The following is a 22791-nucleotide window of genomic DNA, read 5'->3' on the forward strand; positions in this document are numbered from 1 at the left end:
TGCGTGGGGGGCTGGCCTGCGTGGGGGGCTGGCCTGCATGGGGGGGCTGGCCTGCGTGGGGGGCTGGCCTGCGTGGGGGCCTGGCCTGCGTGGGGGGGCTGGCCTGCGTGGGGGGGCTGGCCTGCGTGGGGGGCCTGGCCTGCGTGGGGGACTGGTCCGCATGGGGGGGCTGGCCTGAGTGGGGGGCTGGCCTGCGTGGGGGCCTGGCCTGCGTGGGGGGCTGGCCTGCGTGGGGGGCTGGCCTGCGTGGGGGCTGGCCTGAGTGGGGGGCTGGCCTGCGTGGGGGCTGGCCTGCGTGGGGGCCTGGCCTGCGTGGGGGGCTGGCCTGAGTGGGGGGCTGGCCTGCGTGGGGGGCTGGCCTGCGTGGGGGCTGGCCTGCGTGGGGGGCTGGCCTGCGTGGGGGCCTGGCCTGCGTGGGGGGCTGGCCTGAGTGGGGGGCTGGCCTGCGTGGGGGCTGGCCTGCGTGGGGGGCTGGCCTGCGTGGGGGCTGGCCTGCGTGGGGGGCTGGCCTGACAGCGAGGTGGGCGTGTGTTTCCGGCGACCCTGCGAAGGTTTCACCTCCCGTTCCGGGTGTGAAATGGGCCACGGGGAGCCTGAGCAGGGACATGCACTGAGCGGGTGGCCCTGGGCGCTGGGGGCCGGGGGCGTGGAGCTGGGAAAGCTCGTTCCAGAGGGCCGGCCCCTGCCACCCACGCCCTCCGAGCTCCCGCGCGCTCTGGCCAGCGCCCCTCCGGCCTCCACGTGCGGCCTGACATCCTTAGACACGCTCGGTAGCGCGGGGGCACCCGCCGGCCCACTGCCCCAGCGCAGGGCTGAGCGCTGACAGGGGCCCACAGCGGGTCCACAGCCCAGACCCCCGTCGCGGGGGCCCTCCGCCTCGGCCCCCACCGTGGGCATTTGGCCCGGGCCACCCTCCGGCACGAGGCCACCCTGGGCACTGCAGGACATCTCGGGCCACCATCCACGAGATGCTGGGAGCACCCCCTTCAGTCGTGATGACCAAAAATGTCTCTCGACACTGCCACGTGTCCCCCAGGGGCACACAACGTGGCCGGGGCAGAACCACTGTTTCCTAGATACACTCGGGGAAACGAGCAAGAAAGACTCGCGGGGAAGGGCCACGCATCGGAGCTGTTCACTGCGAAACCTGGAGACAAGGTGGCACTTGCTCAGGACAAGATGAGCTGGTCGGATTATGGGGCCCAGCCGCTGGGCATGGCCCCAGCCACTCGTTCACTTACTAGCAAATATCCATGAAGCACCGAGGGCAGTTCCGCTCTGCGCCCGGGGGCCACAGCCGGGTTCTCGTGGAAGGAAGCAGAGCCACCAGGGCCACGGACGTGGACGGCCGGGGGCGGCAGGACGGGGGTTGACACGGGGCGGGGGGGAATCACGAGCAAAGCAGAGACCAACGTGGGTGTGTACAGACATCACATGAAGTTTTGTTTCGATGCCCTCCAAAAAAGGGCCAAAACGGTATTTTGGGGGCGAGGGCATGGGGTTGGCTGGCAGAAGAATCCGTTTTCATTTTATGACTTTACAACTTACCGACTAGGCACATGGACATGTTTATTTTGATTATTCGCTTTAAATGTCCACAAATGGGGAGGCGGCCCCAGTGGTGGTGGAAGGGGGGACACTGTGGAGGCAGGAAGACAAGACACACGTAGTATTTTAACTATGAAGTCTCTCTCTTTGGTAAAGTTGGAAAAGGTTTAATTCTGGCCAAGGGTTAGTAGGTAAAAATCAAAGCAGCAAAAAACCCCACAAATCTGCAGATTTGCTCAAGCATAGTGTTGCCAAATTTAGCACAAGGAAATAAGATTCCCAGTTAAATATGAATTTCAGATAAACAAGGAATACTTTTTGCAGTATCTGGGAAACAGTCCTTCTCGCAGTTCCGGCTTCCCAGGGCATCCTGCGTGGACCTGCCCGCCCGCCCAAGGCTGCCTGCAGCAGAGGAAGGCTTTCTGCTGTGAAATGACAACCGGTTCCTGGGGTCCCCCCCAAAAGAGGAGGGCCCAGAGCCAGGGTTTCAGGGCGTCTTCTTATTTAGTGGGATTCATGTATGTCTCGCCCCTTCTGTGCTATGTTTTGGTTTTTTGTTCTATTCGGGAATTTTTGCTTTTATTAACCTTAATTTTTAAATCAATAGACAGGAACATGGACCTTTAATGACACAATGATGCCAGTCCGTTCTAACGCATGTGTAGGTCTGTGTAACCCCCTCTCCTTCAGGGCACAGAACCCCCCAGCATGCTCTGGTGCTGCCCTTTTATTTCAGGGTTCTTGTCCCGGGTGACCCAGCCCCAGGGAAGACAGCTTTGGCTGTTACAGCTGGGAGGGGCTGCTCCTGGCACCCAGTGAGTAGAGGTCAAGGACGCTGCTAAACTTAAGGCTCCCAGTGAACCCCACGGCAGAGAATTATCCAGCCCAAAGGTCAGCGCCCAGAGGCTAAAACGCCCACAGTCGCACTGACCCTGACCCCAGCCTTAGGCACCCACAAAGTGCAGCTCAGCCTTTTCCAGACATTTCACACAAATCTCGCCGTCCGTGCCCCACGCGTCTGGCTTCTCCCCGCCTGCACCCTGTCTTGGGCCCGTGCACGCAGCTGTGCCGCTCAGCACTTCGTTCCTTTCTGCCACCCAGCGGCAGTCCACGGTGTGGATGCCCCTTTTTGTTGCCCCGTTCACTGAGGAGAAGGACATCTGCATCATGTCCAGTTTGAGTGAAGACGGATGGCACTGCGAGAAACGCGCACATGCCGGCGTTTGCATGAGCCCAAGTTCTCATTTCTCTGGCCTTGTGTTGCCCATTTCCACAGTCCTTTGCACGCTATAGGTGTCCATCTGTCCATGAACCACAGTGTCTCTGTGGAGAGGCCAGGGGAGCCTGGCTCCGAGGGCCCCAAGCTGGGCGGAGAGAAGACCCATTTCTAGGAAATCCACGTAGGCAGGAGCGGCTGGAGCCGCCGTGCCCAAGCCCACCTCCACCCAGGGAGGCTGAAAACCCAGGCTCTCCCAGCCTCCCTCGAGCGCGTTCTGGGGACGTGAGCTGCAGGCTTCTCGGAAATGGCTTCCTCCCTAAGAAGCCGGGCTCCTGAAGGGCCGCCTGCCTCCGTCTGCCTTGCTGGAGCAGTGGCAGCCAGTTTCCCAGCCATGCTGTGCCGAGCCCCAAGACAAAAGGCCAACACGGACCAGGAGGGGAAAGCCTTGGCTACTTTGGATACTCTATCAAGTATCCAACCTTCAGCCCACAGGCCAAATCCGGCCCACCATCTGTTTTGATAAATAAAGTTTTATTGGAGCACAACCACGTGCATTCGTTTACTGTCGTCTGCGGTTGCTTTCGTGCTATCATGGCAGACGGGAGCAGCTGCAGCCGAGACCACCACCTGACCTGGGAAGCCAAAAATATTTCCCATCTGGCTCATTATAGAAAGTTTGCTGGCCCCTATTCTTACCAACCTAGAGCCACTAACTTCCAGACTTGTTAAGCAATTCCACCAATATCCCAGGAGGTAAGACACCTCTATTTTCTATTATCTGCCAAAGGGAGTGTAGCCGTTTGACATTATTGATGAATTCCAAAAAGAAATATTGGATTATGTTTATAAATTGATCTTTTCCTCTGGGCATATTATATTGGATTGATAGGTTTCCTTGATTGTTTAAATCCCTTATGCCAAAGGGTGGGGACTCGCAGATAAAAGGCGCGGCAAAGGACAGGTGGGGGGGGTTCTTAATGTTGGAGTTTGATGTTGGGGTTTGATGCTGAAGCTGGGGCCCCAGGGAGAGAGACAGAGCCGTTTCCTTGATAGTCTACAGCTGATCTTGTGGAGGAACCAGAGCAGCTGAGCCCAGAGGAACCCAGGAAGCCTGAACCCTTGCAGATGTCAGCAGCCGTCTTGCTCTAACACGTGAAAATAGACTTTGGCGAGGGAAGTAACTTATGCCTTATGGCCTGGTATCTGTAAACTCCTACCCCAAATAAATACCCTTTATCAAAACCAGCCAGTTTCTGCTATTTGGCCTCAGCACCCCTTTGGCTGGCTGTTGCCGGGAGTATTCCCAGCTGACAGCTGGCTCTCTGCATGGCTGGTTCTCAGCAAACGCAAAGAGCAGCCGCTTGTTGAGCGTTTGCCGTGGGGCACGGCATGAGTCCGCGCTGTGCCTTTTACTCCTCACTGTAACCTGTCGTGGTAGACTCGTGTCCTCAAGTCCCCAGCATGGCCAATGTTCAAAGCGAGACCCCAGGAGCGAAGTCGTGCTCCCGGGACACGCGGCTGCCGAGGGGCAGATGGAACTGGAGCCTGACGGGCAGGCTCACGTCTTTGGGCTGAGCCACGGCCCCAGCCGCCAGGTCCCAGTAGACGTCGGGGGGAGAGGGCCCCCCCAAATCCAGCGAGGGGCAGGGGAGACCCACGGGCCCCCCCAAGCCCAGGAAGTCTTCACCAAGCCACAGAAGGGGGGACGGCTCCCCAAGAAGGAAGCAGGTGGGCGAATGTCTTTGGTCCCCTGCTGCTGCGCCAGGTCCCATGGAGCGCGATGCGGGAACCGCAGTTCCCGAGGTGGAAAGCTGGCTTCCTCCAGGGTGGGCTGCGCTCCGGCTGCCCGCCGGTCCTGGGGCCCTTGGCTTTCTGGACACGTGGCCACGCCCTCTCCTTCCTCTGGCGGATTCTGCTGGCTTCCAGCTCCTCTCCCAGGCTTCCTCACTCTCTGAATTTCTTCTGCTTACAGAGGACTCCAGAAATCCCTCCTACCCTGGGCCTTCCCTAGAAGATGCCGTCGGGAGTCCTGTTTGCAACGGGCTCAGGCCGAGGAGCTCACGCTAAGGGAGTAGAGCTCCAACCCACCCAGCGCACAGGTGTGGGAGGGCCCTGGGGCGCGCTGCGGTGGGCGCCCAGTGCATTACACCCACGTTAGTGGAAATCAGGTGGCCAGAGCGGACTCGGCTCGCCCAGCCCGGAGGGGCTCGGCAGGCTCCTGGGAGACGGGCCGGCAGCAGGCCCGGGCACAGGAGGCCTCCTGGAAAGGGGGGAATGCAGCCCGGCCAGGCAGGGCAGCTGCCTGGTTTCCTTGTGGCTTCTTTTTGTTTTCCAGGCCTGGGGCCATAATCTGCCCCTACGAGACCACAGCATAAGAATGTTCCCAGTTAATTGTGGAAAAAAACCATCAAATCCAGCCACTTCTCTCAAGGGACCCAGGCCCAAGTGTCAAGTGAGAATGTAGTTAACACTTGTGACATGTACCTGCCCGATGGCCCAACTCCAGCCCTGGAAGGACCCATCCCAGCCCTGGGTGCTCAAGCCTCTCCTTTCCTCTCCTACTCCGGCTTCTGGACAAACAGGATGTGAAGCAATCGCAAGGGACGAAGACACCTTGGAACCAGCTGCGCTGTGGCGGGCTCTCTCGCCAGCCTCAGCTTTATGGGGCTTGGTTTCCACCGCCCGTTCCCTTCTCCAGCTCCCGGGGCATCACACCGGGGCAGCACATGTCCTTCTATCCTTTAAATGTCCTTGAATCCTGTTCGACCTTGGGCCCAATCTGGAACAATCAAAAGAAGAGGGGGGCATGCCTTCATGCCGAAAGAGAGAAGCATGAGGATTGTTGTTCTGCTCACAAAAATCCAAAATGTGGGTATGTCTCATTCCCAACCGACGTCAGGGGCAGAGATGGGGTCGGCAGTAGAAGGAGAAGGCGTTCCTCTGCCTTGGGGTGCAGGAGACGTAGAACCCGGGATAGCAGCACGGAAGAAGTGAGAGACAGGGAAGTAAGACCTCCGGATCGTCTTCTTGGATTGGAGAGCCCAGATGATGGACGCTATCCTCCTGAGCTCCTGAGCAATTTCTTCTGGGAACAAGGGAGAGGATGGCGAAGCCCATAAACCAAGACAAGAAGCGTGGAATTCCCGTCTTGGAACCACATCACTGGGTGCATGCCTGTCTACCCGGCAAGTCTCCATCTTCCTGTGGCAGGCTCATACCCAAAGAGGCACTGCTGAAGTGTGCCCGGCCATCTGCAGGGCAGCAGGCGGCCTTCCTCACGCAGCCTCGCAGCCTCATCCTGACTTTGGGCACGGTGTCTTGTTCACTGCCGGCCTCCTCCTCTGAGAACAGGCTCCCGACTCGAGGAGGCTGGTTCTGACGGCCAGGCCAGGAGCAGGTGAGTTCAGCGTCACTCCCCAGGCTGGGATGCTGCACCCAAGACCGCCTCGTCTGTTCAGCACAGCGGGCACGGGGCACGGGCCCCCGAGACATTTATGGGCCACGAAAATATTTTAATATCTTTGAAGATAAAAAAACATGCAGTTTCATGGTCAAAGAAAATGGCTCAGTTTTTAGTCCAGCAGGATTCTATTTGTCTCCATATCAACAGTTGTAAAACAATTAGATAAACATATGTGGAGGAAGGGGCACGTGAAGGCCAAGCGCCCGGTGCCCAGGAGAGTCGGAGGCAGCCTGGCCAGGCCTTTTTCCAGCTCTTTCCAGGAAAGGGCAGGCGTTAAGGGCAGCAGGCACAGACCAAGAGGCTGGCACAGGATCCACCTGCTCACGTGTGGGCAGCCCAGCCTTGCACGCAGCAGCGGCTCATTCATTGCACACTATCTCCACCTGTCCCCCCCCCAAGTCTGGAAAAGTCTCCTGTTCCTCAGCACTCTGAGCCTCGGTTTCCTCATCTGAACAGGGCTGGTGATGACTGCCCTACCTGGGCAGGGGCTGCTGGGAGCACCAGGGAAGTCCAATCAGCAGAGTAAGAGTGGACTCCGGAGCACAGGCTCAGGATGCCAGGCCCAGGGCAGAGCGTCCTGCGTGAATTCACTCCTCAAGTCCTGGCGACAGCAACGGATCAGGTAACATCATCGTGCCCACGGGACGGGTGAAGAAGCGAGGCACCGAGGGGTGGATGCGCTGCCTGAGGTCAGGCTATGGTAGCCCAAGGGCAGCTTCCGCCCGGCCACCTGGCCCCAGGGTCTGAGCAGGTGTGGCGTCTGGGACCAGGAGGCATCAGATCACCCTCCAATCAGGGGAGCCACCTCTCCTCCTCTCCTCGCCCCCCACCCCAGGCTCCTCAGACGGGGGCTGGGATGCCCTGCCCGGCTCAGGGGTGGCAGTGGCCGCCTCTACGACTTAGCTCTCCTGAGAGCAGGAGGAGCTGCCTCGCCTCCTCTGAAGAATGAAGACACCGGCCTTCGTTCTTGCAGCGTCCTGTCCCTGAAAGATGAGACGGTGCTCACAGTGGTCTCCTGACGAGCCCAGGTACCCAGAGAGTTTACGGGCTTCTCCTCTGCTGGCTGGAGTGGAGGGCACGGGAAGAAGTTCCAAATGGTGCTTCCAGACACACTGCCAACTGCACCCGTAATGAGAGAGGCAGAGGGCGACTCAATGCGCCAGTTTCCGGCTACCAGGCGGCGAGGACAGACATGTCTGAGAACTTGAACTGGCAAGGGAGGGAAGTCGCTGGGATCAGTGTGAACAGACGTGACCTCTAAGGGGGGGAAATTGACTGTAGTCACCCAAACCACACGTCCAGTGGGAGGGACTGCTCTTACAGCTACAGCCGCTCAAGTGTAAAATGACGCCGGCACCCAGGGCTCCCACTGCAGCCCTGTTGGGAAGAGCCGAGCCTGGGAACCACCTCGAGGTCGTTCCCAGGCAACTGGGGAAGTCATTTTGGTGGTAATGGTAGAAACGGAAGCTCTCGTTTACAGCGTGTATGTGACCAGTCAGACCCTGTTCTAAATCAGCATCGTGCGTGGAGCCGGGAGCCAGCTCCAAATGCAGATTCCTGGGCTCCCCAGAACTGCTGGGAGGGAACCTGCATTTTAACAGAATCCCAGGGGACTCCTACACACCCCGAGGCACTATTTTTCAAACCCGCCCCTCAGTAACTCACTTAAAGTCTAACAACCCAATGGCCAGGACCTCTTAGGACCCGTGTGTGGCAGCAGGGGAAGCCCAGGCTTTGGAAAGTGCCCAGAGGCTCAGGGCCAGGGAAGGGCACACCCCTCTACATGTACACGGAATCACACCGACCTTACAGCAACAAGGAAGCTCTTTTATGGCCCCGAAAGGCCAATCTCCAAGGAGGGCCATTGGGTGAAAGAAGCAGGAAAAGATGAAGGCTGTATATACCCCGCCAGCATTTGGGGCAAGGGTGGGGAGAGAGAAAAGCAGAATCTATATGCCATTGCTTAAATACCCACAGAGCATCTCTGGACAAATACCCAGTACAAAGTAAGAACAGTCGCCTCTGGGAAGTGGAACTCAACAGGAGGGGGGAAGAGGTGAGAGGGAGCCACTTATATGTAACACACTCCTACACCTCTTGAATTTGGAGCCATGGGCATGAATTACTTATGCAAAAATAAACGAGTGGACTGGTTTTTGTCTTAAAAGTGGTGAAGGAAGAAGCCATCTCCACTTAATTAGAAATGCATTGCATGGAGGCAAGGGGGCAATAAGCAGCAGAGTAAGGAGCTCCAAGTCAGCTCATCTTAAGGACCGTTAGTAATCACCCAGAGCTACCTAAAGCACCTGTTTGGGACCAAGGACACCAGAAGAGCATCGTGCAACATCCGTGGAAGACAGGAAGGAGAAGACTGCCCATCTGCAGGGAAGGTTCGTGAGTAGAGCACTCCACACTGCAGAGGCCAGGGCCCATCCTCCGTTGGTGGTACAAGCCGCCTTGGGAGCTATTCCCCGGCTGGAGTCAGAAGCTCCATTTCCCAAAAATGGGGGATGAAGAGACAGGCACTGATTTTAGCGCTGATTACTAAATCCACTGGCTAACGTCCAGTTCTAACAACAGTTAAAGTTTGAATCTGTCCAAACTGGAAAGAGGCCAATAACCTCCATTTTAACTCCACCCTGGCATGAGGGGAAGCGGGACTGACCGAAAATCACAATGAAGGTAGGAGCCGGCTTCTTTCCACCCAGGTCAGACTGCAGCCCTAGCCCAGGCTCCAGCCCCACCTCCAGCAGGGAGGAAGCCGAGGGGACCTGCACCAGCCTCTCTGGGCAACTGCAGGCAATTTTGCCCTACACAGTCAAGAATGGTGGGCAAACCTGTCTGTACATCTCTGCCCCCGGTAGGATAGGCAGGGGTGGTGTTTCCTCAGCCTCTCTGGGCAACTGCAGGTGCTTTCTGCCTGCACAGACTAAAGTGCTGGGCACTCCTGTGGCTCCATCCCCACCCATGACAGGGCAGAAGGGACAGTGCTCCCTCAGCCTCTCCAGCAAATGCAGCCGCTTTCAGCCTGCACCGTCTAGGCTATTGGATACACCTCTGACTCCATCCCCACCCCTGACGAGGCAGGAAGAGGGAGAGTGCTCCCTCACCCTCTCTGGGCAACTGGAATCACTTTTGGCCTGCAAAGACTAGATAGCTGGGCATCCCAGAGGCTCTATTCCTGCCCCTGGCAGAGGAGAAGGGGGGCCGGTGCTCCATCAGTCTACCTGGGCAACTGTGGTCAGGTTTGACTTGCATGGCTTAGTTTGCAGCCCACACCTGCAGCTCCATGCCTGCACCAGGCAGGGGAGGAAGGGGCATGGAGTTTTATCAGTCTCTCCAGGCAACTACAGACAGTCTTGGCCTGCACAGCTTGGACTACTGCACATGACTGTAACTCCGTCCCTACCCCTGGCAGGGGAGAAAGGTGGGAGAAGCTTCATTGTTCCTGGGGCAATGTGAGCAGCTTCAGCCTCCGCGACTTACAGTACCAACCACATCCTCAGCTCCTATTCCACAACCCACAGTGGAGAAAGGGCAAGAAACAGATGAAAAAGAACTAAAAAAATTCAGATTGGCTAAACACGAGCCAATATACAGTTCCAAATTAAGCTAGCCCAAATATCAAAGAGCAACTATAGCACAAAGCCAATCAAATAGAAAGCCCTATATTAAAGCAAGAAAAGGGACCAAGAGTAAATGTATCTAGTAAATCAGATGCTGAGACACCAATAAAAAAATTATAATCCATACCAAGAAACAGGAAGATATGGCCCAAAGGAACAAAACTAAGCCTCCAGATGACAAAAAAAAGAGTTAAGACATCTAATCATAGATGTTCAAATAAATCTCCTTAATAAATTCAATGAGATGGCTAAAGAGATTAAGGAAATCAAGAAGACATGGGTGAACCCAAAAATAATTTGAAGGCATACACAGAAAAATATCAGATCTTATGGGAATGAAAGTCACAATAAATGAAATTTAAAATACACTGGAAGGAAGAAGATGTAGCTCAGTGGTTGAACACCTGCTTCCCATGTGAGAGGTCCTAGGTTCAATCCCTAGTACCTCCTAAAACAAACAAAAAACCAAAAACCCAACTCTCATTGGGGAATGGATGTAGCTCAGTTGTTGAGCACCTGCTTCACATATACAAGGTCCTGGGTTCAATTCCCAGTACCTCCTTAAAAAACAAAACAAAACACTGGAGGCATATAATAGCAGATTTAAAGAGGCAGAAGAAATGATAAGTGAGCTTGAAGACAGAGCCTCTGAAAGAGAACATACAAAAGAACAGATAAAGAAAAGAATGGGAAAAATAGAACAAGGTCTCAGGGAACTAAATGATGGCAAGAGACATGCAAACATACATGTCATGGGTGTCCCTGAAGGAGAAGAGGAGGGAAAAGGGGCAGAAGGAATATTTGATGGCATAACGGTAGAAAATTTCCAAGCCCTATTGAAGAACATAGATATCCATGTCCAAGAAACACAACATACTCCCTTCTGAACAAATCCAAATAGACCAACTCTAAGACACATGCTAATTAGAATGTCAAATGCCAAAGATAGAGAATCCTGAGATCACCAAGAGAAAAGAGATTCACCACATACAAGAGAAACCCAATAAGATAAAGTGCTGATTTCTCAACAGAAGACATGGAGGCAAGAGGGCATTGGTAGGATATATTTAAGACATTGCAAGAGAAAAATTGCCAGACAAGAATCTCATATTGGCAAGATTGTCTTTCAAAAATGAGGGCAAGTTTAGAGCGCTCACAGATAAACAGAAACTGAGAGAGCTTGTAACCAAGACACCAGTTTTGCAGGAAATACTAAAGGGAGTGCTACAGCCTGAAAAGAAAAGACAGAAGACAGAAGAGAGAGGCTTGGAAGAGAGTTTAGAAATGAAGATTATATCAGTAAAAGTAACTAAAAGGGTAAACAGAGTGGTGAAAACAAGATACGACAGATAAAACCCAAAGATCAAAATGGGCAAAGTAAGAATTGCCTTTACAGTAATAACAGTGAATGTTAGTGAATTAAACTCCCCAGTCAAAAGACACAGACTGGCAGAATGAATCAGAAAATATAAGCCATCTAAATGCTGTCTACAGGAGACTCACCTTAGGCCCAAGGATACACATAAATTGAAAGTAAAAGGGTGGAAAAAAGATACATGCATCCATGCATGCACAAACAAACAACAACAAAAAATGGAGTAGCTATACTTATATCAGATGAGATAGACTTTAAAAGCTAAGCTGATATTAAAGACAAGAAAGGTCATTATATACTAATTAAAGGGACAATTCCAGGAGGAAATAGCAATCATAAATGTATACGCACCTAACCAGGATGCCCCAAATTATATAAGGTAAACAATGGCAAAACTGAAGGTAGAAATAGAGGTCTTTACAATAATAATTGGAGACTTCAATACAATAATCTCACCATTGGACAGATCGTCTGGGCAGAGGATCAATAAAGAAAGAAAGAGCTTGAATAATATGATAAACAAACTAAACCTAATAGGCATATACAGAATATTGCATCCCAAAATTGCAGAATATATATTCTTCTAAAGTACTTGTGGATTTTTTTCCAAATAGACCATATGTTGGGTTGCAAGACAAGACTCAGTAAGTTTAAAAAGATCCAAATTATACACAGCACTTTCTCTGATAATAGAATAAAGCTGGAAATCAACAACAGACAGAAAAAGGGAAAATTCACAAATATATGGAGATTAAACACACTATTAAGTAATCAGTGGGTTAAAGAAGGAATTGCACAAGAAATCAATAAATATCTTGAGACAAATGAATATGAGGACACAAGGTATCAGAACCTATAGAATGTAGCAAAAGCAGTGATGAGAAGGAAATTTATAGCCCTCAATGCTTACATTAAAAAAGAAGACCTAAAATCAACAACTTAACTACACAGCTGGAGGAACTAGAAAAAGAAGAGCAAACTATGCCCAAAGAAAACAGAAGGAATGAAATAAAGATCAAAGCAGAAATAAATGAAATTGAGAACAAAGAAACAATAGAAAGAATTAACAAAACCAAAAGTTGGTTCCTCAAGAAGATCAACAAAAATGCCAAACCCTTAGCTAGACAAAGAAAAAAAAGAAAAGATGAAAATAAGTAAAATCAGAAATGAAAATGGGATATTACTACCGACCCCACAGAAATAAGAGATCATAAGAGAATACTATGAAAAACTGTATACCAAAAATATGAAAACCAGTAGGGTTTCTATATACTAGTAATGAGCTACCTCATTACTAGGAGGAAGTCGGGAAAAAAATTCCCCTTACAATAGCAACAAAAAGAATGAAATATTTAGGAATAAACTTAACCGAGGATATAAAGCACTTGTATTCAGAAAACTACAATGCAGTGCTAAAAGAAATCAAAGAAGACCTAAATAAATGGAAGAATTCCACATGGACTAAATATCATTAAGATGTCAATTCTATCCAAATTGATATTCAAATTCAATGCAATCCCAATTAAAATTCTAAGTCTTTTTTAAAGAAATGGAAACCCAATTATCACATTTATTTGGAAGGGGTTAGGGACCCCAAATAGCCAGAAATGTCCTAAAAAGGAAGGATGAAGTTGGAAGACTCTCACGTCCAGATTTTAAATCATGTTACTTAGCTATAGTGGTAAAAACAGCATGGTACTGGCATAAAGACAGACATAGAAACCAATGGAACCGAACTGATGGTTCAGAAACAGACCCTCACATCTATAGTAAAATGATTTTTGACAAGACTGTCAAACCTACCCAGCGAGGGCACACAGCCTATTCAACAAATAGTGCTGGGAGAACAGGAATCCACATCTAAAAAAAGGAAAGAGGACCCCTACCTCACACCTTATAGAAAAATTAACCCAAATGGATCGAAGACCTAAATATAAAAGCAAGAACCATAAAACTCCTAGAATAAAATGTAGGGAAACATCTTCAAGACCCAGTAGTAGGTGGTGGGTTCTTAAACCTTACAACCTTAAAGCATGAACAACAAAAGAAAAAATGGATAAATGGAACCTCTTCAAATTTAAACACTTTTGTGCTTCAAAGGACTTTGCCAAGAAGGTGAAAAGGCAACCCACTCAATGGGAAAAAATATTTGGCAACCACATAACCAATAAGGGTTAGATTTCCATGCTATAAAAAGAGATCATACAACTCAACAGTAAATAAAAGAGCAAGCAACCCAATTAAAAATTAGGCAAAAGACTTAAATAGACATTTCTCCCAAGAGGAAGTACAAATGGCAAAAAAGCACATTAAAAAAAAAGTTCAATATCACTATTAGGACAATGCAAATCAAAACTACAATGAGATTATCATCTCATGTCTCATAGAATGGCTGTTATTTTTGAAAACACCAAACAAACAGAAAACAACAAGTGCTGGAGAGAATGTGGAGAAACAGGAACATTCCTTCACTGTTGATGGGAATGCAGAATGGTGCAGCCTCTGTGGAAGGCAGTTGGCAGTTCCTCAGAAAGGTAAATATAGAATTGCCTTATGATCTGGCAATCCTTCTACTAGCAATATATCCAGAAGAACTGAAAACAACAATGCGAACAGATGTTTGTACACCGATGTTCACAGCAGTATTATTCACAATAGCTAAACGATGGAAACAATCCAAGTGTCCATCAACCAATGAACTGATAAAGTGTGGTATACGTATACATAAATATATATATATACACACACATACATACACAATGGAATACTATGCTGCAGTAAGAAGAAATGAAATTGGGACACACATGATAACATGGATGAACCTTAAGAACATTATGCTAAGTGAAGTAAGTCAGACACAAAAGGACAGATATTATATGGTCCCACTAATATGAACTAAATACAAAGAATAAACCCATGGAGTTAAAACCTAGACTATAGGTTGCCAAGAGACAGGATGAGGACTGAGAAGGGGCACTGAGGCTTAATGTGTGTAGAATTTTCTATTAGCTTGACCTAAAAGTGTTGAAATGGATAGAGTTGATGGTAGCATACTACAGTGAGCATAACTAACAAGGCTGGTTTATAAATGGGATTGTGACTGAAAGGAGTAGTCTAGGGATATAAATGTCAATTTAAAGAAAGTTGGAGAATAATCTAGGGACTGAATAACATAGTGAGGCCAGAGGTAGATGAGGATTGTCGCTAATAATACAAATACAAAAATGTCCATCTATGACCTAGAACAAACGTACATCACTGTTACAAGGTGATAAGAATATAATGATGCATTGGGAAATACTTTACTGTAACTTATGGACTATAGTTAACAACAATATTGTAATATTCTTGTATCAGTGTCAAACTATAACAAACCCAAGGGTCAATAATGGGAGGACGGGAGTTTTTCTTATGGACAAGGAAAATGTTCAAAAGTTTAGTGAGGTGATGGCTGCACAACTCTGTGATGAAAGTAAGAGCCACTGAGTGTACATTTTGGGTAGAAGGGACAAGGCTGTATAACACAGCAAACCGTGTGGCGGAAGATGGGCCTGTGGTTGACAGTACAAGTAGGAGGGTGTTCTCTCATGAGCCGTAACAAATGGACAATACTAACACATAGTGTTAATAGGGGGTGGATGGAAAAAACATACTAAGTGTATGCCGTGGATCATAATTAGTGGTAATAGTCTCATCACCTTCTTTCAGAATCTGTAACCAATGTTCTACAGCCCTGTAAGCGTTGGTGGAGGGGTGCTGTACAGGCATTCTGCACATTATGCATGATTGTTTTGTAAGCTCACAACTTCTCTAATAAAAAGAAATGCCCTGTAGAGGAAGGCGAGTGCCGAGAGTCGGGCGCCCACCAGTCCCCCACCTCTGAGGAGGACCTTCCTGCTCGCCCTTCTCAAGAGGCAGAACGACCACCAGTGCCTAGAGCGAGCGTGGGGTGCAAAGAGCTGGGTGGGCGGCTTACAACGGGTTCTCCAAGTCTTGGGGACTCAGCCGTGTGCAGGGTATCCCGGGAGGGGTGCGATGCTGGGCACCAGGACAGTGGCTCTTAGCCGGGAGGGGACATTTAGCAATGTCTGGAGACGCTTTTTAGATGTCACCGCTGAGGGGCAGAGGCCGCGACAGCACCTGGCGGGCAGAGGTCAGGAGCGCTTCTCAAGGCCCGGGGTGCGCAGCCGAGAAGCCCGCGCCCGTACCACGCAGGTGGCGCGTGGGCAGGCGTCCCCGGGCCCCGGGCCCAGTGCAGGTGCTGATGCCGCAGTCCAGGCTCTGCCCTTCCCACTCACCGTCCAGCGCCTCCACCGAGAGCTGCAGGCCCAGGTTGTGCCGCGGGTTGACCACCCAGTGGTTGCTGGTGGCCGTGATGTCGAACACCAGCCAGCCCTCCTCGGACGCCCAGAGGGTGCGGCTGTCGAGCAGGAACAGGTCCGACTGCCTGCGGGAAAGGAGAGGGACAGGTTCCGGGTCAGCCGGGGCCACTGCTGGCGGGCAGGGGGCCTCGAGGGGCGGGGAGGCGGGAGGAGGTCTCCTGGGCTCCCCACCAGTGAGCTCATCAGACCCAGAGCCAGGCAGGGCGGCCCGAGTAGCTGGCTGGGAACAGGCAGTGAGGGGGGTGGGCAGAGACGCACGGGCAGGGAACTGCTGAGAGGCGGCGCACCCCGCAAGTGCGCATGGGGCTGCACAGAGGACAGGGAGGCAGGAAGCTGGCCGGAGGGAGCAGAGGCCCACATTTAATCAATTGCTCCAGGAATGGGGGGCCCTGGCCCAAATGCCCTGTACCCAATCCCCAGCCCTAAGGCGCAGGGATTTTATCATCTCCACTAAACACACAGTGACACCCCGACGTGTCCAAGGCCATTGAGGCGGGCAGTTGCCAGAGTTTGAGCCCAGGCATGAGCCCCCACGCAGGCGCTCTTCATCGCCGCACCCAGCTTCTTCCTGAGCTTACCCCCTGGCGGGAGGGCACTGACGATGTTCACGGAGGTGACTCTTTAATTCTCTCTTCCTTGCTTTTCTCAGTAACAAAAGGGGTGAAACCACAACTGACCCCATGAGGGATGACGAATGGATGGATGGATGGAGGGAGGGATGGATGGATGGAGGGAGGGATGGATGGATGGAGGGATGGATGGATGGCTGGATGGATGGATGGAGGGATGGAGGGATGGAGGGATGGAGGGATGGATGGATGGATGGAGGGATGGATGGATGGATGGGTGGGTGGGTGGATGGGTGGGTAGATGGATGGATAGTAGAATTCCAGTGTATAAGATCTTCCTAATGTCTCTTGTGCACTTGTACTTACAAGGATTCAAAGTTTCAATAGTTTGAATTCTTCAGTAGTCAATTAAAATGTTTGAGCACCTATTCTGTGCCAGGCCCTGGGGTATGACGGAGAAAAGGAATGGACCGTGCCTGCTGCAGGGCGCTGACAGCCTCTCTCACCCCTGGAGCTCTCCACTTTTCCTGGAATTAAGGTGACTCTGTGCTGAAATACCTGGCCGGCACCGAGTCCTATGTCCTGATGACTCTACTCCACTGTGCAAACATCAGAAGAGAGGCCCAGGGAGGCCATGTGGTTTGCCTGTGGTCACACTTCTAGAACAGTCAAGGCAGGGCTGGGACCCGGTCAGACTGCCCATAAGACCAAGCTCATAATCATCCACAAAGACACTTTCGCTGGACATGCCTTTGCTCAGGGGTAATTGCCTTTATTTCGAGCCTTCAGCAAATCAAACTCCTAATATAGCCCGCTAGCCCTTGGCCAGAGCCCAGCAGGATATGCCCCCTTTCAGTGAGGCTCACAGCCCCAGCTCTCCCCACCAAATTCACTCCAGGCCGACTGTCCTCACTTATCATTCAGCCTGATGGACTCTAATTCTGCTGGATGCTGCTGTGCATTACAGTCACCAGGTACATTCACAGGAGCCAGGCTCAGAGAAGGCATATGGAACTAAATCCAAAATGATGGCTGTAGCAGTTTGATATTATTGATGAATTCCAAAAAGAAATATTGGATTACGCTTGTAATCTGATCTGTACCTGGGCATGATTGAGTTATGATTAGGGCGTTGCGTCCCCACCCCTTGGTGGGTGGGGAATCACAGATAAAAGGCATGGCCAAGAACAGAGCTGAGGGTTTTCTGATGTTGGAGTTTTGTTGTTGGAGTTTGATGCTGAAGACTTGAGCTGGAGTCCCGAGAAGTTAGCACGCAGAGGAAAGGGAAGCCAGCACCAGGAAGGAAGGAACTTTGAACCCAGAGAAAAGCAAGCCCCAGGAACGTAGGAACCCAGGAAGCCTGAACCCTCGCAGATGTCAGCAGCCATCTTGCTCCAACACATGAAAATAGACTTTGGTGAGGGAAGTAACTTATGCTTATGGCTGGTATCTGTAGGCTCCTACCCCAAATAAATACCCTTTATAAAAACCAACCGATTTCTGGTATTCTGCATCAGCACACCTTTGGCTGACTAATACAGTGGCCAATGCCTCAAATTCCTTTGAACACAAAACCCATTGGGAATGTACTGGGGACATGAACAGCTTGCTCAGAGAAGCCAAGGCAGAGAAGGAGAATCAGACCCCAAAGCAGACAGGAACCAAGCACCATCAGCCAAGGAAAGAACCGGAGCTGTTTTTCCATCTTTGCATCTCTCTATCCAAGAGCAAAGTCTGGGGACAGAGAATCTGATTGGCCCAGCCAAGCCACGAGCCCCGGCCTTGGCCAAGACAGGGTGGGGCAGTGCCTTCTGATGGACAGCATTATGGGGACCCCAAAATGGAGGCAGAGGTTAACACCTCCACAGAACCCCACTTTTTAAAGTAATACTTAACAATCCACTGAATCCCATTCAGAAAACGCTGCATTATATTACACAATGAGCATGAACGGAATATGGCTTCTGACCTTCTAACCAACAAAATGTAGCCACATCACAAGGCAGTAAATTATCCCTTTGCCAGCCAAGCCCAAGTCCCCTAGATCTGTAAGAATACTACTCCCCATTCTAATATGGAGAGATGATGGAAATAAGGAAATATTTTCAGAGCCACACAGGGATTTCAAATCCCCTAATTCTGACTTTCTGTCCAAACTGAATTAAAATGAGGCTGGCCTTTCATGACCTATTTGCTTTCCTGGTGTCCTTTTAGAGACAGCTTCAGAACTGGCTTAGGGGATGGCCACACAGGTTTTAGTTAGTTAGTTTATTTTTCATTTTGGCCGCACAGGTTTTAAATCTACACACAGGAATTTCCATCTGTCTCCATCCCTGACTTGACTTGATGACTTTCCTGGCTATGGGAAGCTGCCGATTTTGTCAATGAACCAGGGAGCCATGCCCCATGATTAAAGGTCGAGCAAAGCAGCAACAGTCGGGCAAAAGCAACTCCCCCCAAGATCCTGCAGGACACATTCACACCACAGCACAGGAGTCACAAACCTGGGTGGTGATTTTGCTGGAAAATGGTCATTTACAGGAAAATGTGACCCAGCGTCTGGACAGGCCCACGTGGACTTTAAAACAGTGAATGGTAACCTAGAGAACGGAACTTGGCCTTTAAACGTCACACGCCTGGCCAAGCGATACTAAACATTCTTTGATCCCAGGCCACTCACTGAGGGCCAGACTCCGGGCCAGCGCTGACTCATCCATGAATCAATGTGACGGCATCGGCCCCCCTCGCCCACGTCTTCGCGTGCAGGGTGCTCCCGGCACACTCGAAGAGTCAGGCCTGCGGTTGAAGGCCTCGGCAGAGGGGAGGCTTCTTGGAGGGGAGGCCAAGATGCCCAGAGAGGCTTCGCTTCTGGACTGAAGCTCCAGGCAGGAGGGTGGACGCGTGCGGAGGCCAGTGGGGGACAGACGCAGCAGCCACCTCCTGATGGACAGCTGGGGAAGTGGGACGTCCAGTTGCCGCCCCGAGCAGCCTAAAAGAGCACCCTGGTTCTTAACACGAGCTGGGAAGAGTGCAGGGTCTTCCCTGAATGTGCTGGCCCCCCCCGATCCAGCCCAGGGGAGTGCAACAGGGGAGCGGGGCGAGGGCCCCCAAAGGGTGTAAATGCCCCTGTTCACCTTGTCCACCCTGAAAACTAGGTGCTTTCTGCACATCCCTTCTCTGAATCTCCCACTGTACAGGTGAGGAAAGCGAGGCTCAGACAGGCAGAGACAATTGTCCACGGTTACAGACCTTGTAAGCAACAGAACCAAGACACAGCACAGGAAATCAGATGGAGGTCCCCCTTCACTCGCCACCTCCTCAAGGGACAAGAGAAATACAGGAAGCTCTTCTCTCCTGAACGATGAGGCTACAACATAGCATGGGCAGAGGAAATGCTGGAGGCAGAGGCAATGGAAAAGGTCCCCTGGGCCAGACCAGCTAGTTCACGAGCTTCGGTTTCCTCCCCTGTCAAATGAGAATGATGCCAAAATCTTCAATGACTGGGGAGAGCAACACTAAGACCAGCCAGCCGGGCAACAAACTCCCAGGGCTCCCTGTGGCTGCTGTGGTTATTCCAAGTTGCATGAAGGTTGGGGCCTCTATTCCCTGTTAAACTGCAGGGAATTCTAGGAGGATGGTAACTCTGTCTGGGACCTAAGGCTGTGGCATTTGCCAAGATCCACAAGTTAATACTACTTCCAGGACTCTATCCTAAAGTAATCCGCAAGTGTGTAAGGATGCTTCCAGTTGTCTTAGATTTTCTTTAAATATGTCTCCCACATGTGGAGGGGGAGAGAAAGAAAGAGAGAGAGAGACTAAGGCCCTGGGGGAGGAGGGTCTATGAGGGACACAGCAAGCAAGCCTGCCCCCCGATGAGGCGCCATCAAGGGCATGGCACCCCCAGCCAAGCATCCAATTCCATGAGCGGCTGCAGCAGATGCTGCAAGCGGAAGAACCACCTGCTGAGCCCCGCCCAAATGGCTGAGCCAGCAAATGGCAGCTGTCTTAAGCCACTCTATCGTGGCTGGCTTGCTGCACAGACAGATTCCTCCAAGAAGTCACCTCGTTTGTAACAGAAAATCTGAAACCCCTAAGTGCTCCCTGACAGGGATGCTAGAAGCATCATGATGGGTCCAAGGCGAAAGCACGCAGCCCAGCCGCTTCAGAGGACCACATCAGTCTACGCTTGTGTGCAAAACTGGGGATGAAAGAGAAGAGCAGAGTTGAGTTGCCCAATATGCAACTTAAGAATTGAAATAGGGAAACGGACTTGGCCCAGTGGTTAGGGCGTCCGCCTACCACATGGGAGGTCCGCGGTTCAAACCCTGGGCCTCCTTGACCTGTGTGGAGCTGGCCCATGTGCAGTGCTGATGCGCGCAAGGAGAGCCCTGCCACGCAGGGGTGTCCCCCGTGTAGGGGAGCCCCACGTGCAAGGGGTGCGCCCGTAAGGAGAGCCGCCCAGCGTGAAAGAAAGTGCAGCCTGCCCAGGAATGGTGCCACCCACACTTCCCGTGCCACTGACGACAACAGAAGCAGACAAAGAAACAAGACGCAGCAAATAGACACAGAGAACAGACAACCGGGGGGGGGGTGGTTAAAAAGAAATAAATAAATCTTTAAAAAAAGAATTGAAATAAAAGTTCTTTCCCACCACACCCCCAGATGTTTGTTGTTGTTGTTGTTTGTTTGTTTGTTACCACAGTTACTGAATTATCAACAATTTCCTCTTATACAAATTGGTCAAGAAAATGGAAGAGGGCAAACTGCAAGCCCATATTATAAAGTCAGCATGCTACTGATTCCAAAATTGCATAAGGCTGATTTGAAAAGACATTTCTCCAAAGCTGATAGACAAATGGCCAGGGAGCACATGGAAAGATACTCAACATCATTAGCCATCAGGGAAATGCAAATCAAAATCACAAGAGATACACTCCACATACACTGGGAAGGTTCTTATCAAAATGACAGACGGTAACAAGTGTTGGCGAGGATATAGAAAAATCAGAAGCCAAGTACACCACTAGTGCAATTGCAAATTGAGGCAGCAGCTTTGGAAAGCAGCCCAACAGTTCCTCAAAAGACGACACCCAGTTAACATATGACCCAGCAATTCCACTACACAAGAGAAATGAAAACATACGTCCACACAAAATCTGACACACAAATGTTCCTAGCAGCATTATCTGTAATAGCCAGAAAGTGGAAACAACACAAATGTCCATCAACTAATGAACTGATAAACACAATGTGGTATATCCATCTAATCAAAAATTACTTAGCCATAAAAAGGAAACTACTGAGACATGCTACAACCTGGATGACCCTCAAATCATGACGCTAAGTTAAAGACATCAATCACAAAAGACCACATATTTACACACAATTTCAGCTATAGGAAATGGCCAGAATAAGCAAGCCCATATAAACAGAAAGAAAGCCAGTGGCTGCCTGGGCTGTGGAGGGGAAGCAATAGGGAGTGACTGCCAGTGGGTACGGGGTCCCCTTTTGGGGTCATGATGATGCTCTGGAATTAGATAGTGGTGACAACCGCACAACTCTGAATATACCAAAAACCACTCGTTCATTTGAAAAGGGTGAGTTGAGTGGTATATGAATTCCATCTCAACAAAGCCATTTTAAAGAATGGATTCAGCCCATATAAACCTGAAATACAGAGCACAGCGCCGTTATGCTAATGATTGTCTTAAAGGTTTGCACACCTGCACTTGAAAAGTCCGACTGCACATACACAGAGTTTCTGGAAAATACCTTCTCCTTTACACTGTAACAGGTGTCCATCAGTATGGTGTCAATCTAACCAGCGCGTTCCATTTCGGGTAGAAGCCAGCTCCCTGGTGGGGTACCTTTTTCCAGGCCCGCCTTGACGAGCAGGACTAACCAAGGTGGGGCGGTGGGCTGGCTCTCACCCCTTTGATGAGCAAAGACAGATTTTCCCACTCCCCCATGCTCCCAGAGAGGCAGCTTTTGACAAAATTGACCTTTCTCCCACGGTCTCAGGATGCTTCCCAGCAGCAGCAAGCCCTAAAGGTCAACTTCTCCCTCCTGAGCCCGGCTTCCCCCAAAGCCCACGCTCTGAAGGCGTGAACCAGTGGTGACCCCAACTCCGCGGAGCCAGAGGGTGTTAAGATTTACGAGCAGCCCCCGTAGAGTGTCGCTGCGGCTTGGGCGCCCCTGCCCCAGGACACCCCATGTGAACTGGCCCAAGTCCCGTCCGCGGAGGAAGAAGCAGGAGGACTGGAACACCGCCAGTTTGTTCCCAGGGCCTCTCAGCCCACCTTCCTCTGGAAAGTTCTACCGCGATGGAAAAAAGGGTATTTTAAAAGCTCGAACGTGGGAAGGTGGAAAGGCTTTTTTTTAAAAAAAAAAACTCTGGCTACTTAGAGACTATTTTGAGACTGATTCTCAAGCACCTTCGCTCCCAGGAGGAAAACTTCCCCCACGTGGGCGCAGGACGCGCCCCCTGCCCGGGGGCCTCAAGGAAGTTACGGGTTTGCACAAACGCAGCTCTGGGGAAACGGTCCTGAAACTGACCCTGCTGGAGCAAAGTTTGGAAGCCTGAGGATTCCTCTGCCCGGGGCACAGCGA

The 22791-nt window shown here is 51.1% G+C and overlaps 1 protein-coding gene across 1 annotated transcript in view; it reads right to left on the reverse strand.

Annotated features, from left to right (window-relative positions):
- The window catches only part of BMP7 (bone morphogenetic protein 7), an 89524-nt gene that overhangs the window by 15312 nt on the left and 51421 nt on the right, over positions 1-22791 (reverse strand). Inside the window, exon 3 of the mRNA XM_023591581.2 lies at positions 15530-15678. Coding sequence (XP_023447349.2) covers positions 15530-15678 — 149 coding nt within the window. The remainder of the gene's footprint in view (positions 1-15529; positions 15679-22791) is intronic.

Source organism: Dasypus novemcinctus, chromosome 24, assembly GCF_030445035.2.
Source record: "Dasypus novemcinctus isolate mDasNov1 chromosome 24, mDasNov1.1.hap2, whole genome shotgun sequence".
Lineage (NCBI taxonomy): Eukaryota > Metazoa > Chordata > Mammalia > Cingulata > Dasypodidae > Dasypus > Dasypus novemcinctus.